The 19,104-nt window shown below is 37.6% G+C and overlaps 1 protein-coding gene across 1 annotated transcript in view; it reads right to left on the reverse strand.

Annotated features, from left to right (window-relative positions):
• The window catches only part of LOC145994082 (uncharacterized), a 184,427-nt gene that overhangs the window by 66,896 nt on the left and 98,427 nt on the right, over window positions 1–19,104 (reverse strand). The window contains exons 9-11 of the mRNA XM_083130167.1: window positions 14,103–14,325; window positions 9,393–9,485; window positions 7,958–8,146 (exon numbers count right to left, since the gene is read on the reverse strand). Coding sequence (XP_082986293.1) covers window positions 7,958–8,146; window positions 9,393–9,485; window positions 14,103–14,325 — 505 coding nt within the window. The remainder of the gene's footprint in view (window positions 1–7,957; window positions 8,147–9,392; window positions 9,486–14,102; window positions 14,326–19,104) is intronic.

Here is a 19,104-nt window from a genome sequence, read left to right on the forward strand (position 1 = left end):
AGTATGGGTTCAAACATGGCCGCTCATGGAATTTTGACAGTTTTTGGGGTTAAATATCTCAGATGGGTCCTCATGAAAAATTTTGAAATTTGGCACAAAGTAAGCTCTTCATGAACCTAACACACAGTAAAAATCTCAACTTTTAGGTTCAACTCGTTTGGTCAAAATGGGGTATTGTATGTGACCTAATTTGTGACATTGCAGAGTAAGGTTAAGCTACATGCATACCTAGAATAATGAAGCCTTTTCTTTTTGATCTATAAAATTGGGTTTAAAAAACCACAGAAATTATAGTAACATAGGATTTTATTACTTGACCTAGCAGAAATTTCAATTACAAGGTATGACAACAGGCACGGTTAACCCTATAGTGCACAGGAGCAGTGAACCCACAGTAATATATAGTAATCACCTCTAGAATGAACAATAAAACAATGTCTTTACCTTTTCACAATATTTCGCTAAAAGTTTTACACAATAAGTCATGTATTTGTGTCCGAGACACGGCAAACTCTTTTGCTGTGAAGGAGAAACCGCGAGTTGGCCATCCTGGTGCAGACCGTCAACTGAACCCTCACGGGACAGCTGAGCAGAAGCTCGAGGTGGGAACAGGGCAAAATACATGGAAGAGAATACTGCCGACCCTTCGTATCAGGTATATGGGCATGTGCAGTTTGCGCTCTTGCAGAAGCCGCAGCACAAGAAGGCACTGTTCTCGCTGCTTCCTCCCTTCCAGTGTTGCCCTGTGCAGTTCAAGTTTAAAACGCACACATTACAAATTCAATCTTCTCTTTGTATGATTTTTGTGCCAAACTTCTTGGAATAAATGCAAGATTGTGGCAGAGAAGGATGAGTAGAAATGAGTAAAAGCTGGAATTAAATGCGATGAATGAAAATAAAAGAGATACAATATCAAAATAGTTCGTGCATAGGTTTTCCATAAAGGTTGAAACACTTAGGGTTCATGAAAGTGAAAGAATGGCGCGAAGATGTGACTTGTTGTCACTCGGTGTCAAACTGTCAGTGTCTCAAGTTTGTTAGTTTTTGAATTGCTTGGATGTTTGTTGGAAAGTATAAAATGATGCTGTGAGTGAAGCGAGGGATAGACTACGTTACGTCCATTGATTCAGTGTAGGTGTTTCTGCCTGCGCAGGTAAGTAATGACTGCTAAAAATGTATGTAATTAACGTAAACAAACTTTCTTGTCGGTTGATAGAATGTTAGCGTGTGCTGGTCGACCAGCTCCAAATTTGAACAAAGCTGTCGCGTATCAATGAAAGGGTCTCAGGTTAGATTTCTAGTATGCACATGTCATTAGTTGCCATTTCCCTTTAATAAATGTAGGATCAGTTCTGATTAGTCGACATGGACATCCAGAAGGGAAAAAGGGGGCCGCCCCCCAATCGGAAAATGAATGTCAACCAAAAACTATATATTACACCCATATAATTTCATTTCAATCACAGTAATTTATGGTAATTCTTATAAAAGCATTGCAATAACTTCAGACTGATGGAGTGTTTCTTGCCCCTCCTGCAAAAAACTATTTTCCTTGCCCCTACCTGAGGACATCCATGATTTTCCAATAAAACCCCCATTTTTTTCATAAAGACACAATTTATTGTAGTTGAATTTATTGAATTTATTCTCACACACCTACTATGAAACCTTATATTCCCAGATGAAAAAAAATTGAACAAACATTTTAAGCCCCTCCCCCATTCTTTTGTTTAGCGAAGGAAGTATATTTGCGGAAACTGAATATGTGTCACATGACTTAAGTGAATCCCCAGGAAAATAATGCAGGAGCAGCGCTTGTATGACAATTGAAGATCTGTGAAATCTCATTGCAAAGGGTTTGATTTATTTGATACCCACATCCAGTTTGTGTTGTCAGCTCCAAAACTGAGTTTCCTCAACATTTTATTTACTGGAACCCAAGTGTGAGCAAGTGATTTTGTAAATGTAGCAGTGCATACAGCTTAAAAGTAGGCTATTTTGGTGGGTCAAAGTTGGTAGAAGATCTTTTTTTTTTGTTCCCTTTACTTTCCACTCATTTTTTTCCAAGGAAAGACATTCATGGAATTAGATATGGATCATGCACAGCAGAAGATTCAAAGACATGTTTTGAAAGGATGTGAGGCAATCCTTGAGTTGATCTGTGCATGATCAATCTGCGCTTTCATCCTTCCTGTACCTAATGTGCTGAGAGGTAGTGACTTGGGAATGTTTGTTATTTGTGACTGGTAATGAAGTGTTCTGCATGATTTTTAACTGGAGAGGACTGCTATAAAGACAATTTTGGTAAAGTAGTCAAAGAATTAATTATTCTTAAACTTAGTTACAATGATAAAGCAATTCTTATACCAAGGCTACAGTTGGCTGACTTAGAGACAATATGCAAATGCAATTCAAAAAAGTTCTTAAGCATTATTTTTTATGTAGTAAAGTGTGTTGTGATCTTCTGAAATACCACTTAAAGAAAACGTTAAGGGAACTTTACAATCAAATTGTGTCACATGGTAAGGCCATGAAGTGTCAAGTAAGCCTTAGACCAGGTAATTCAATATACCCACAATGTTATAGTAAAATTTTCATCTCTTGAGAAAGTGGCTCACATAAATGCCAGAATGGAAACAATGGTGTCTTTGTGCCATCTCAAGGAACACTGAAGGAAATGGATGGAGTCTGTTCTGTTCTTGATGTATCTCACAATAAAGTGTTCTTGCTCTCAACTACACCAATAGGGAGGCCCAACAATCCTTTGCATGGACAGTACATTTTTTTAATTGAAATGTTAACATAAAAAATGTAAATGAGCAAAACTAATGTTGAAAAAGTCAGAATAATCAGTTTGACTGCTACCACTTGGTCAAGAAAAGACCTATAGGATGAACTAAACTTTTCTGATCATTTAGTGAAAGTAAGTAGGAACTTAGTGAAAGAACAAGCAATCCTGTCTGATTTGACAAAGAGAATAAATAGGAATCTATAGTTGACAACACCAATGGAAGTGGGTACCAAATAAATCAAACCCGAATGAATAAGATTTTGCAGATGTTTATATGCCATGCCTTATAAATACAATTTCTGGTAAGTCAAGTATTAAAATCCTATGTTACTACATATTCTGAGGATTTTTTAACCCAATTTTAAAAAAGAAATGGGAAAGGCTTCAGTATTCTAGGTATGCATGAAGCTTAACCTTACTCTGCAACATCACAAATTAGGTCACATGTGCTACCTCACATAGACCAAACTAGTTGAATCTAAAAGTTGAGATTTTTACTGTGAGTTAGGTTCATGAAGAGCTTACTTTGTGCAAATTTCAGAATTTTTCATGAGGACCCATCTGAGATACGAGGGTCACTATTTATATTTTGAGCCTAACAATGAAAAAACAGGAATTTGGCATTGAAAACTGCTTTATTGTTTTTCGAAGTATTCTCCTTTATGGTCAATACACTTTTGCATTCGTTCAAACCATTTGTCAAAGCAGTTTTTCCAATCTTCTTGAGACACCTCCCTAATATGGTTTTTGAACGCATCAACGGCGTCTTCCGCCGACGAAAATCGTTGTCCACGCAATTTATTCTTGACATTCGGGAACAAGAAGAAGCCATTGGGTGGCAAATCAGGACTGTATGGCGGATGACCCATCAATTCGATTTTTTGACTGTTCATAAAGTCGGTTGTTAGACGAGATGTGTGACAGCTGGCATTGTCTTGATGAAGAATGATCCGACGGCGTTCGTTTGTTTTCCGTATTTGACCGAAGACCTCTGGCAAACAAATTGTCGTGTACCATTCAAAGTTGACCGTTCTACGTTCCTCTAAAGGCACAGTTGCCACATGACCAGTTTTCCAGAAAAAACAGGCGACCATTTGTTTTGATGTGCTTCAAGCGCGAACAACTTTTGTTGGATTGATTTCATCTTGAAACACCCATACAGTCGACTGCTGTTTACGTTCCGGCTCATATGCATATATCCATGATTCCTCACCTGTTACAATCTTATATACATCTTTTGAAGCACCACGATTGTATTTATTTAGCATTTGTTTGCACCAATTGACGCGAGCGTCTTTTTGAGTTTTTGTCAAATTGTGTGGGATCCAACGAGAACATACCTTTCTCACAGCTAAATGATCATGTAATATTTTATATATGCTGGTGGAACTAATGCCTATGGTTGCCTCAAACTCACAGTATGTCACATGACGATCTTGCAGTATTAGGTTTTGCACAGCATCAATGTTTTCTTGAACAACAACTGATTTTGGATGACCTTCGCGAATCTCGTCGGTGAGCGAATGGCGGCCACGATTAAATTCGTTATACCAGCGTTTCACAGTGGCAAAGGATGGGGCTTCATCGCCAAATGTGGAAGTAAGTTGATCGATGCACTCTTGTCTTGATAATCCACGTCGAAAATCGTAAAAAATCATCGCACGAAAATGTTCACGAGTTAATTCCATTTTATTGTTGTCGCGCAATCTCCAAGGCAACATAAACAACACAAATGAAGCTATTGACAAAACATTTGAAGTACGTTATGGTCAATAATGCCAGACGATTCTGTGCAAACGTCAAATCGCGCCTAACTTCAATCAGTGTTGCCAAGGCTCAAAATATAAATAGTGACACTCGTATTTAACCCCGAAAACTGTCAAAATTCCATGAGTGGCCATGTTTGAACCCATGCTGAAAAAAGGAGGGGAACATTTCTAAGCATTGATATTTTATTTGCAGACACCCTGCAGGTAGGTCTACACATGAAACAAAATTTCAAGCCTTAGACTAAACCCTTCATGAAAAAAATCTGGCTTAAAAATCCAATTTTTCAATTATTGTTACCAATAATTTCCACCATAATTTTCATATTTTGGATGCAATTTTGAGCAAAACATACTTGAATATCATAGTAAGTATACTTCTTTAGCTACAAAATAAATGAAATTTTTTCAGGTCTCTAGCTCTAATGATTTTTGAGATATTAAAGTTTCTGTAAAGTGCTTCATGAACAAAAAAGAACATGCACCATGTTGGAAAAATGGCCACCTCAGGAGAACCAAGTACAGGAAATTTTTCTGAACATTGGCTTTGCTATCTAGAAACATGTACAAACCTATGTACTAAAGATGAAAATTTTTCTAAAATGATCATGATATGGAATAACCCAACAGTGAGTCTGTATGATCAACTTTTGTTGGGTGTTTTGATATTTAGAACCTTGTGACATGAAAGTGAATGATGTCAGCCAAACACAGTTGAACCAATCGCTGACTCATTGCTTTCTAACTTCTAGTTGAACATGAAATCATTATAGTAGAAATGGCTATAAATAAATGGTGGGTTCTAATCAGGCCCGTAGCTAGAGGGGGCTGGAAAAATACAGAACACATTCCTACCTGGAATTCTCAATAATCTTTACAATTATATCATGTGTTACGCTAGCAACATAACAAAGACACTTATTGATTTTGTGATTTATTAGGGTGTATGGGATTCCGTATAATGTTGAATTAGGATGGGGGGTGGGGATTCTTTTCCAGATTCAGACTTCGGGAAATGATTTAGTAATTTTCAGTATCTAGAACAGTTATGACATTTTGAGTAGTCTTGTATTAAAGGTGCCTAATGTGTTCAGATGTTTTTCTTGGATGTGTTGCTATGAACTCGGAACTGCTTAAATTTTTATTTCCAAAGTCTACCTTTTGGTAATAGTGATTCATGTGGTAGAGAGAGGGAGTGAATATTTGATTTATGTTACTTAGCGTTGCTTTTCTGCCACTTCTAGCTAATCGCAACAATGAGTGATGACATGAAATTGATGAAGAGACACTCATAAACAGTGCCGCTACCACAGGGGACATTGTCCCCCCCCCCCCCGACCTTGGACGGAAGTCCATTCTAGGGGAAGCAAACATTGAAGTAAAAAAAAAAACAGACTAGCAGGGCAATTATATACTCATGATGGAATTAGTTTTCATGTGTTCCTTGCATTTTTCTTCCAGACAGCCAAGGGCACTTGCAAGGGGCACTTGTCCCCCCCACCAGATTGTAAATTTTATGCAAATAAAAATACATATCGTAATTTTTTTTTGCTTGCTTCACTCGCAATGTCTGCTATTCTTATAGTCCAAGTTCAGAACCATAGCTATGGGGCAGCGTGAGTCGGCCCTTGGAGCCAAACGATCTATATGAAAAAAAAAAAAAAATATGCCATGGCGCCCCGTAAAATTATTTGCACCCTATTAAAACAATGTATTTCTATGAAACTTAATATGAAATATTAATGATGACACTGAAATCCAAGAAGTCATTGATCAATCAAGGGATTCCTATTTGTTTGTGAGGTGTCAAAACTATTTCAACTATAATATAATACATTCACACAATGTTTTGCAAAATGGTTAACGTAACCAGTAGGCACACACCCCACACCCTATATATGCCTTCATGGCGTGGTGCTATGCACAGGAGAGCACTTTACTTTTTTTTTTTTAGTAGTCACACATTGTCTGTAGTGATGCAAGAGTCTCCCCTTTGAAGGAAATAGAGTCCGTGGTGGACTAAAGGACCCATGTTTTAATGTTTCAGCAAGTACAAAAAATGTATTTCAAATTTTTACACAATTAATCAAAGTGTAGATAATATGTAACCATTATTATTTAATTAATTATTTTTTTCTTGCATAACACAACACAATGGTGTTGTTGGATTTTCGTTAGATTCCTTTGTGCATAAAAATCTTACATACTGGAAACTAGAGGGAATCATTATGAAGCATGATTTATACAGAGCTCCCTTAATCAGTTCTGCAGAAAGACCCAAAGCTGTTGGTACATATTAATCGTCTATTAACTTTATCGACCTGAAAATATCAAGTAGATACAGTCCCTTAAGGCCTATTTATGTTAAACTTTATATTCTTTGGAAATCTGTAAAGGTCATTATCGAAATATTGCTATTTGATGTTACTAGAAGTTTCTTTTGTTCGTTGCAGGTTCAAGATATCATCCCTTTTCTGTTACTTATATCTTTTGGGGGAGGGGACAAGTGTCTCTGTGCACCCTGCTATATCTGCCAATGCGACACAATATATTAAAAAATTGCCTCCTCTAGGATTGACTTCGTCCCCCCTACAAAGAATTTCTGGCTACGGGTCTGATTCTAATTGCTGCTTTATGAAAGAGACACAATTGTAGTTAAGGCATACCGTTCATTCAACTCTCCATTTCCTGCCAAAACATACAGTATTATTTCAACATTCTACTAATAGTATATTGCTCTGCATAGTTAATTCCTTAAAGGTTGAACCAGTACCAATGGAACTAATTCTAATACAAATGTCAGTACTCTTACTGACAGAAGATGAAACAGTATAAGTTTTCTTGAGTTCCTTTTCAAAAGAAATTAAGTTAAAGTTTCATTGCTCAAAAAGTACCTCAGTCACAGTAATTTTTTTTAGATGTTACTCAGTTACAGATACTGTTACTTTAGAACTGGTTAGTTACATTTGCAGTTACTTTATTCTTGATATGTGCTAAATAGTATGATATGGTTATTTTTAGCAGTTTTTATTTTTCCTGCAACATTGCATCCTGGTTCCCCAGAACTTTTTCAAAATAAACACACACACAACACACTCACTCTACACTAGATATGATATGAAGTGCAAGTTTTAATAACCACCATCTAAAATTAACACAGATTTCCTCTAAATTAAAATATAACTCACATATTTAGATACAACAATACAAAGGCAAGTAAATTGAACTTACACTCGGAAAAATATTGAGCCATGTCAAGTAAGTACTGCAAAACAATAAATGCAGTAGTTTCAGATATGTGACATTTTCTTTTATTACTAGTTCTTTCCCTGACACACTTTAGTAACTTTATGATGGCTCTTAGTGTATAATAATCACTGAAATATATTGTTTTTCATACCTGCAAAGAGCCAATCTCAGCAGGCACTTCATGTACAGAAGAGGGCCTCTTGAAGAACAGACTATCTTTGCTTCCACCAAGATTACTGGGTTCTCTGCTAATGCTTCTCTGCTCTCTTTCCAACAAGGAGACTTCTGATTCTCTCACAGGTAATCCTAACTGGCTCCTTCTGTCCAGCGTAGATGATCTCTGCAATTAAGAATAACACAGATGGCAACACTGAAATACCCTTAGTATAATGTCTATAACAAATGTTTCATTTCATTTCACTAATTTCCTTATTTATAATTGTGGAGTTAACTCATTGGCCTTTTCTTTCGCTCAACCATTTGTACATTGTTGAAAAATAGATCTCTTACAAGTATTAATTATAAAATATAAAAGTGTTAAAATACACGCCCATATACATAATTTAATTTTTTTTAAAAAAAAACAACATTGAAATACAAAGGAACAAAAATATGCATAACTAATATTATTAGCACACACCTAAACACTCACACACACACATAAAAAGGTAAAGCTTTGCCCTGTACATTGCAACATGCCATGAGGACATACGAAGGATGTAGACATAGGCCCAACACATCATGATCTCGATCGCTTGTGGAGGTGGTGGAATCAGCACCATGCTCTGACTACCGTTATCCCTCCAAGGTTTGTCATGACTACTCATTTATTAGAGCCTGGATTAACCACCTGAAATCACTCATCCTGGGAATTGAACCAGGATTTTTCGTGTGGCAGTTGGACATCCCTTTGAAAGGACCATTGTGGCTCTCAAACCCACATATACACCATATCAGGTGTCAGGTTTCTTGATGGGGTGTCTGTGGGGAATAACTAGGGTAGATGGATAACCATGGTTGATGTAGGAGGAGGCTGTAGATCTGTTGGAAAGTGTTGACGCATTGTCCTTGGAGAAGATTTTCGTATCTCCCTCACGTCACACACACACACACACACCATCACACACACACACACACACACACACACAAACAAACAAACAGAGAGAGAGAGAGAGAGAAAGAAAGAAATATACATACATACATGCATACATACATATATGGGTGTTTCTAAAATAACAACTCATTTCATGGAAAAATCTGACATCTGTATTTTATTTTAGGTCTAACTGAAAGATAGTTTTTCTTGTATGTACACATTGCTTGCATTGTAGAATTATTTTCCTGTAGTTTACTATGCTTGTGGATGCTTGTGATTAGCACCAACAAAAACATTTAGGGAATGGCAGAGAGGTGTACATAAGAGGTCAATCAGCACCAAACAAGGAAACTGAAGAAGATCTGTAATCTAAGGCATGTCATAATTCATAAATTATGAAAAATATATCTTAAAATAGATAAAATTGTCACTTCGTGTCACAGATATTAACCGGGAATCTTTTCTAGTAAAGCTAGTACAAAATACATACCTGCAAGGAAGTTTGAGATCTTTTTCTTAGTGTGCCATGACGAGGAATTATGCTCTCTCTTCCTGCACCATTCTCATTTTGTTCGTCAGCCTCCTGGAAATTGACAACACACATGTTAATATCCAATATTCAGTGGCGACGATTGAGTTCCAAAAGGAAGGGTGGGAGGGCAAGGTGCCAATAATTTCTCTTGGTATGTGAGGTTTAAAAAGGCCGTGGTGGCTCAGTCGGTAACGCATCTGACTACCATGCTAAAGGTCCTGGGTTCGATCCCCAGCCGGTTCAAATCCGGGAACTTTTCTAACATTGGAAGCGGTCCAGGTGCCTACCCAGCATTTAATAACATGGGTACCTGGGGGAAACCCTGGGGGGTAAAGGCAGTCAGGGGCATGGTGCTGATCACATCACCCCCACTCATGACCGGATCAAGAAAGTGTGGGGCGTTACCCCCACACCCCCTATACGCCTTCATGGCATGGTGCTAAGCACAGGGGAACACTTTTCCTTTTTTACCTTTATGTGAGGTTTAGCATAGTGGGAAAAGGGGGGGCAACTGCCACGTTGCCCCCCTAATTACCATCACAGCCAATATATATATGCATATAACTCTCCATGAAAATTTCCAGGACATTTTCTGTGGGGAGGAGAAGGGGAGGAACAAGCATGGAATTTATTCCCCGATGCTGGATGAACCCTAGAGCTGCTTCATCTATGGATAGCACTTGAAAAATTCTCACCTAAAATCACCCATCCTTGGAAGTGAACCTGGATCTTTCACAGGGCAGTCAGATACCATACCAACCGGACCACTGTAGCTATTTTATTATACAAGAAGTGGTCAAGAGTAAAAACTATGAGCAGTAAAGTGTACATCCTTGACATCATATACAAATATGCCGAGTCTGTCAACATGTTATTCACTGCATATGCAATGTTGGGTATGCTTGAACTGGAGTCCTAAATAACGAATGCATTTTGACTGGAAAAATCACCTGATGGAGGGCAACAATGCAGCACACATTCAAGCACTGCAGCAGCCACATACAACAATTTAGCATAAATGAATTGGTGAACTCTAGCTCAGTGTTGTTGCATGATAATATCCATCCACATGTATCACAGGAAACAACTGCTCTGCTAAGCAACTTTTACTGGGAGGTACTGAAACATCTGTCCTATACTCAGAGCTTTCACACTATGAGTAACATTTGAATTTCCCTCGCCCTCTTAAAAACATGTGAAGGGTCAGTTGTTTGGATTGGATGCCAATATGAAGAACAATGTGAGGTATTGGTTGTTTTCACAACCCAAAGCTAGCTTTCATAATAGTGTGTCATTTCTGCCTGCAAGTTCCAGGTAGTTTTAACTGGAATCAGTATGCAATGTTTGACTGCACCCTGTATGTATGTACTGATATACTGGCTGCCAGCAAACTAGACATTGCGAGCTATCTGCAAAAAATCTTTACATGTGTGTGCCCTGGTGCAGGGGAAATCCCAGTTGCAAAGTGGACATTGCAACTCTCTTTCCGACAGGGAGACTTGAGATTCTCGAACAGGTAATCCTAACTGGCTCCTCCTGCCCAGTGTATATGATCTCTGTAATTAAGAAAACACAGATAACAGCACTGAATTACACTCAGTGTAGTGTCTTCCGCAAATTGTGTTATTTTATTTAATTTGTTTCCTTATTTATATTGGTGAGTTAATGCATAGGTCTTTTCTACCACTCAGTTTCTTTTACATTGTTAGAAAAGCAGATCTATAAAATGTAAGAGTGGTAAAATCAATATTCTCCCATGTTACGATGGCAAATCAAGAAGTCTTTGCCCCTATTTTTTTCAGCCGAAATATTAGTGTAATTGAGAAACCGAGATATACATTCAATGCAATAGGTTTTTCTTGGAACAACCCAGTGCTAATTATCGGCTGCTCTGCGGCACTGTCAGTTTGCAAATATGGCTGTAGTACTCAACACATCAACATTGTATGAGCATTAAAGTGTTATTATTTGTTTTCTATGGAGCAAGAGACGAATGCCCATTGAGATCCAAAGCGAAATGCAGCTGACGTATGGGGACATGTGTCTCACTTTGACAAGTGTGCGGTAGTGGTGTTGTGAGTCCTAAAATGTCCGAAAGGACCTTCACAACAATGAGTCGTTGGGGCATCCTCAACCACCTCGGAAAATGTCCTTCAGATGCACACGCCGATCCACTTCCACTATGCATCCACGCGGGCAATGTTTTCAATTGCATTCATGACATTGTTCATGAAACCTTGGGGTATCCTGACAGAACAGAGGTTCATTTGCGATGACAAAGCAAATACTGCTGTCAACCGGCCGAATTCTACAACAGCAGCATCTCCAAACTAGTGATGCATTGGGACAAATGCCTGAACCGCTGTGGTGACTATGTGGAAAAATAGTTCAAGGTACATAGAACAATTCCCATATTTTGATTTCCCTGCAGGTTTATTATTTCAGCTGAAAAAAAATGGGGCAAAGACTTTTCAATTCGCCCTCGTATGTTTTACCACCGGTAAACCAACTTTTTTCACATAATAGAAATTGTCGAAAAATGTTAAGTTGTTGGACTTCTGTGTTCGTTTTACTTGCATGCCTGCATTTGGTGTTTTATTTCTATTATATCTAATTAATATTAATAAATATATACCCTGCTGGAAATTTCTACTGTTTTCAGTAGACAAATTCTACTGTTTTCAAAATATAAAAAAGGAAAGTTAAAAATTTGTACTTACGTATGTGAGTATAGTGCTCTTATTGTAGAACGACGTTTCAGAGATTGACTATCTCTTTCCTCAGGTTCGTATAAAAACTAAGTACTTGGCATAGTTTTTATACGAACCTGAGGAAAGAGATAGTCAATCTCTGAAACGTCGTTCTAGAATAAGAGCACTATACTCACATACGTAAGTACAAATTTTTAACTTTCCTTTTTTATATTCTGGATTTGTGAGTAACACGCGACAAACCTATAAAATGCTACTGTTTTCAAATGTCTTCTACTGTGTACTGTGAAATGTACTGAAATCCTATTGTAGATCTACTGTACAGCTACTGTAGTCTACAGTAGGACAACTGTACTGTGCAGTAAGGCTACCATACTGAAAAAAACAATGTGAGTAAAAATGCATAATACTTGTTACAATATATTATAAAAAGTATTTATTGACTCCAAGAATAGACATATTAATTCTTGACACCAAATTTTCAGTGATTTTGAAGTGAATTGGAAAAACAGTACATGAACTGAATTTTTACTGTTTTTCTAATGAATACTACTGAAGTCAGTATTTTACTGGGAGTTACTGTAAGGTACTACAACTCTATCTTAGCAAATAACTCAACATTAAAGCAGCTAGTAGTTTGAATACATTATCACATCAGTTAATTTTTTTCTTCACCATGGAATTTCCATGGTCATTATTATATCTGTGCAATGCAATTGCAGGAAGGAGTTAACAGTGTTTGCTTGTTTTGGTTTTTTAATCATCGAGGGTCATGGTCTTCATTTAAACTAATTTTTTGTTGTTTTCGTGTGAATATAGGAAGAACAACATGTCAATTTATGTATAAAAGAATATATTTTTCAATTTTCTACAAATGCGTAAACCACACACTTAAAAACGTGTTCACTTTATTTGATTTCTTTGTTGTGTGAAAGCATTCCTAAGTAGCAAGTTCCACATGCTTTACCATGTATTTATTTTAGTTTATACGATTTTTCATTGCATTTTCAGTTGTATAGATAAGAAAATTTTAATTACTGACAAGAGTACTGTTTTCAGACAGCAATATACTGAACACAATAAAAGATGTTAGTTGTACAATCATATTACTGAAAACATTATGAGTACAGTTCAACAACTTAAGACAGAAGAAACAGTTGGACTACCAAAGACAGTAGAAAACATTAACAGTACAGTTCATCTACTGAAAACAGTAGAAACAGTTCGGCTACTAGAAACAGTAGAAAACATTAGCAGTACAGTTCAGCTACTGAAAACAGTAGACACAGTTGGGCTACTAAAAACAGTAGAAGACAGTAGCTTTACAGTTCATCTACTCATCTACTGTTTTCAGTAGATGTTTCAAAACACCCATTGATCTACTGAAAACAGTAGACAGAATTTTCAGTAGGGTACAGTCAATAAGAATTTTTGTGCTGAAATACAAAAATGGCAATAGTTGGTAAAATCAAGGCTGACAATGGTCTATTTCCCTTTGGAGGGATGGTCCATGCTCGGACTAGACAACACTGAATGTTGACCATTGTCACACCACATACAGGAATAATTTATTTTTGGCATTTATTTGCATTGCATTCCCTACATCTGGAACCAGATAAATGAATTAACAACTTGAGTAGTGTACTCCTGACAAGAAACCTAATATTTGTGGCAACTGATTTAGTACCGTTCAAGTTTGTCCCCTCAATCACATGGAGATGGCACGACACTACTTTTCACCCATCTATAGATAACTATTGGCAATCAGTATTCGAAAATGGACAAATACACAGATATTCAAGTTGTAAGAATTGTGGTGAGAGCTGTAGTTGTCATGATAGCTCAGTGATAGAGCATTGTCATGACCTCTGAGGCCCCCTTTTGAATTCTGGTTGAGCCACAATTTTCACGTAATTTATCATTAGTAAGTTATGAACAGTATAAATACTTTCATTACCTGTGGTGATACAGACTTCTTATCAGCAGCACTGACGGAAGCAGCTTTTTCTTTTTCTTCATCATTGAATGCTCGTTCTGCATAAATAGAATGGTGGTCATCTAGCAATGAGGAAACTGGAGTACTTGTTATGTGAGTGCTTCTCCTTTTGTCTGTGCCTGTTTCACTGATCTCGTATGATGCTGCAGGGTGCTGAAAAGCCAAAGTTACTAAGTAATAGTTTCTGCGAATAATGTCAAGCACATGAAAACATGATACAATATATGAGTTTATGGGATGCTCTATATTCTAGTTTTATGTCCAACATGCAGGAAAATGTTTTTTTTTTTTAATGTAGGTGCCCTTCATTTGTGGGCACCGCAAAATTTGAATTAGGAGAATAAGTCTTTTGGTGGGAGGAACAAAAAATCACAATTATAGTATTTATCTCCTGGGGAAATTTGTAACTCTCCATCTTGATGAAGACATTCAAAAGTGCATTTTTTTTTTCAGGGAAAAGGCAATCCAATTGATAATACAACATGATCATTTATGAAATTGTAGTAATCATTAAAAAGTCATTATTTTGAACTGAAAATATGTCAGTTTCACATTTGCTATATTTCCTAGTAATGTATATAGCTGTGAATGATTGTGTATTATATTTTGGGGATGTGTCACCTACTTTTTGAATCTAGACATCTGATTACCCTAGCGATGCAGTACTGATAAAAGAAACCCCCTCATGAAACTACTTATACGCAAGTGCACAATAAGCACACACAGGTTAACCGAGTCTGGATCTACAGTTGCAAGTCAGATTAAAATCATTTGAATTTGTTCCCACTAAGAATTGACGAATTTCCAATTAATGGACACCATCAGTAGCGAAGCGTGGACTGACGAAGGAGGCAAGCGATTAGAGACAGATATTATATATACTATATATAATTGTTAATTCAAATTTTGCCCCCCCTCCTCCCCAATTCATATTAAGGTGGCACTTCTGACTCAGGGGACATAAACATTACAATATCCATCCATCAGAAACACATGCACACTCACCACAATAAATTACAAACTCCTGTAAGTGTCGCACAAAGCCTTCATGAGTTAATTCTTTAAAGTCAGGTAAATCAGATGTTGGTCGCCTCACTTCCACGATTTTCATTTCTACACTTTTCTCCCTCGAGTTAAACGAAGCAGATATAAATTACTAAATAATACACTCACCTCTTTGGGTTCCGCGATGGCATAGTTGTAATGTCGCCTTGTAGTCAAGGGGTCAAGGGGTCCCAGGTTCAATACCTGGTTGAGGCACATTCAACGATAGTTAGGATCCCACATTAAACTGTAGGCCCAGTCCTGATTAACCTATCTGTGCAAAACTCAAACAAATAGTAAACCACCTGCACTTTGTCATATCAACCGCTCCCAAATTCATGTTCGTTCGATTAATTCAGAACACAAACACCAGCAACAAACACACAGATTCTTTCCCCAACTACAAAGCATCCAAACAAGATCACGTTGAAAAGCTCTGAAACAACAGAAAGTGATACCAACTTATTTCCTTAATTTTATCACTCATGGGAGAGAAGATATATTAGTTTGGAGAGATAAATTACGCTGTGGAATCAGAGTCATTACAACAGAAAGAGTATGTATACAATGTTTATGTAATAAAGTGCCATAATAATACAAGACCTTTCTTTGTTCTTATTGTGTACAATGTATACAATTTTGATTGTGATGTTTACAAATATCAGCTGGTAGTCCCTTTTTTCAGATACTTTTTTCCAACCCAATTTATATTCAAAAGCCATCAATTAATTGAATTAACTTGTAAAGTTTGTGAAACATTTAACTTGAATTACCATGTAAATAATTTGACAGTTGTCAACACTGTAGCTCTCAACACTGGTGATGTAATTCGAGCTGGACGCAGGGTGCAGACATTCCTCTTCCCGGAAACACAAGCGCTCACCCTTTCCACCTTTGCCTCAACCCCTAATGTCAAATTTTTGACGCATTTTAAAATTTGCAAAATACAAAATAATTTGTGATTTAAGTGATCTACATGGAATTTAGAGTAATGATAAAATGGTTTATTTCAGTTATTTTATGATTATTAATTATCAGTATCCTTGTGATCTTCTTTATGTGCTCATGAAGACACACATTGGTTATTGGTTTGCTGGCAATGTTTCCTTCTGATTTCCGAGATGCACTAAGAAGCTCAACTTTTCTGTGAGGGTTGAGACCCATTTCCCCTACAAGATTTCACGCTTCGCCATATGATCCTTTGGGTGCATAGCAGTGGCGGAGCGTGACCTTTCCAACAGTGTAAGCCTAGCATGACGAAGGCTATTTCCCGTTGTGCTTATTTTTAGGCTGACATGGTTAGTGATTTATCCACACACATCGACCCCCGCCCCCCCCCCCCCAATTTTTCAGAACACTTCCCTGGAATTTTTCACCAAATTAAAAATTCTGGATATCTGATAATTAAGTCAGTGTTATTCCTATCACAATGAGTAACGTAACGATAAAAAATATGCAAAGTTAGATAAAATTAATAATAATAATAATAATAAACAAACGAAAACAGAAGGAAACAGAAAAGTGCTGAATACTTTTTACAACCGCATAACCAAGTATCAGCTCCGTATCATTAATCGCAAAATCGGCGCACTTTATTTTTCGTTTCTGTTACTATGTCTGCTAGAGAAGGAAGGGGTGAGCCTACCTATATCCACAAGTTTCTTCTTGGCAGCAAAATCCTTGCTGGACAACGGCGTCTTCAACAAGTTCTCCACCCCACCGCACAATCACACTCATTTTATTCCATAATGCACTTCACTACTGTATTACACCACAGCACAGGGACGACAGTCCGCTTTTCAATAGATGGAATTCGCAAAAGCAATATCTCGAGACTTTAACAAACACACAGCAAGAAGGGGAAAACAAAAAGAAACCAGATCCAAAATCGGTCACTGCTCAAAGCAGTGATCTTTCGGACTGTGAGGGGAATATCCCTTTCGGATATAAATAAATTCCCTCTCTTGCCTTAAAATTTCCTATATTTACTAAAAAAAAAAATACAATATAAAATATAAAAGAAATGCTCACAAATTGTAGGGATATATCCAGAAATTTCTATCAAAGGACATGTAAGTGTTTTCTTAGGATAGTGTAAAAGCAAATCTAGCACCTAAAAGATCAGAAACAGGTTTTTCGTACGTTGTTCGAAAAGTGTTTGAATCACGGACTATGTAATTAATAATATTTGGTTCACATTTGATATGAAATTTGTAAAATTGGTTCAATCTTAAGTTTTCATTAACATTTATTTATTTACTTATTTATTTCACTTTTTAGCTCAATTATTACCAGCTGAGTTCATACATAAACGGAAAACAGAGTCTTAATATGTCTAATGTTTATGCTCTCCTACAAGCGAAAAACAGAAACAACAAGAATTTAGCACATCAATGTGTATCTAGTTTTTACGTATCCCGCTCATTTCTAGGTTTCTCCTTTTTCCCCTTCCTGTTAGTTTTTTGCTTCAGAATTCCCTGTTCCTGGAAAAAAAAAAACCTCCTTGAAGCACCACCGGCTCAAATTTCCTTTGCAGTCAACCATTCATACCCGACAACGCTGGAGCCCCTCCTCTTGCAGGACCTGTGTCTCGCTGCCGCGTATTCAGTGAAGCCAACCCAAGCATAATGGTGCTAAATCTCGCACAAGTTTAAAAAGTCGTTTGTAAGTTGGAGATATAAATAAAACAACAGGGCCGCTTTTCGTTGTGGTTGAATTTTCTCAAACTTTTCACATAACGTGGAACCCATGTCGTTGGTTGAACCATTCAAATTTATATTTGTTTTTGTTATAAATTAATATTTATAATATGAAAATCCCAGAACAATTTAGTAGTATGTAGCATAATTTCGGAGTTTAAACGACACCATGGATGTCCAGAAGGGGCAAGGGGAGGAGGCACTTCCTGAAAAATGAATGTCAACCATTTTCACACATATAATTTCATTTCAGTCACATCAAATTGTTAATTATTGTAAGGGCGTTGCAGAAAAATGTTAACTTCAAATTGAATTAGTATATTTTGAGAAGGGAAATATACCTAGTTTACCCCAACCCCTGAAAAAATACTTTGCTTAATCCTCCCTGGTGGAAAGAAATACTGCGGACGTCCATGAACAACACTTTTTCTAAACATGAGGTTTGCAACGCTGCTGTAAGCCTCTGCCCGTAGGTTTACACACCTAGGGTTTCGACGCGCTCTTCTCCCTATATTCCCTGTTCTTCTCCTTCCAGATACGGTGGGCGAGGGGAGGCACTGCTCCTTCGCGGTCAGAAATTTGTAAGGCAACATTCAGACGGCTTACAACTTTCCCCAAGCAAAAGGCGGGAGTTCTCATGTGCCATCTGGTGTGAAGTGTTGCAATCTAACAAACAGGATCTCGAAGACTGGTATCAGGCCGAGATGAACTTTGAAGTTTTTACGAATTTTGCCATATAATTACATACATTTTACTAGAATTAATAAAGTGTAAGCCCGGCTTACACGGCTTACATGGACGCTCCGCGCCTGGTGCATAGGTTCCCTGTGTCGGTGGGGCAAGCAGAGAATCTTCTGCTTGTAACGGGCTGCTGAAGAAGTTTGAGGCCGTAAAATCTTGTGAAATCGATTGTGATGGAAATCTAAATAAGGTAAAAAAAAGGTAAAGTGCTCCCCTGTGCATAGCACCATACCATGAAGGCGTATAGGGGGTGTGGGGGTAATGCCCCACACTTTCTTGATCCGGTCATGAGTGATGGTGATGTGATCAGCATCACGTCCCTGACCGCCTTTACCCCCCCAGCGTTTCCCCCAGGTACCCATGTCATTCGATGCTGGGTGGGTGCTGGGGCCGCTATCCAATGTTAGGAAAGTTCCCGGATTTGAACCGGCCGGGGATCGAACCCGGGACCTTGAGTATGGTGGTCAGACGTGTTACCG

The sequence above is a fragment of the Lepisma saccharinum genome, chromosome 10 (assembly GCF_977018435.1).
Source record: "Lepisma saccharinum chromosome 10, izLepSacc3.1, whole genome shotgun sequence".
Classification (NCBI taxonomy): Eukaryota; Metazoa; Arthropoda; class Insecta; order Zygentoma; family Lepismatidae; genus Lepisma; species Lepisma saccharinum.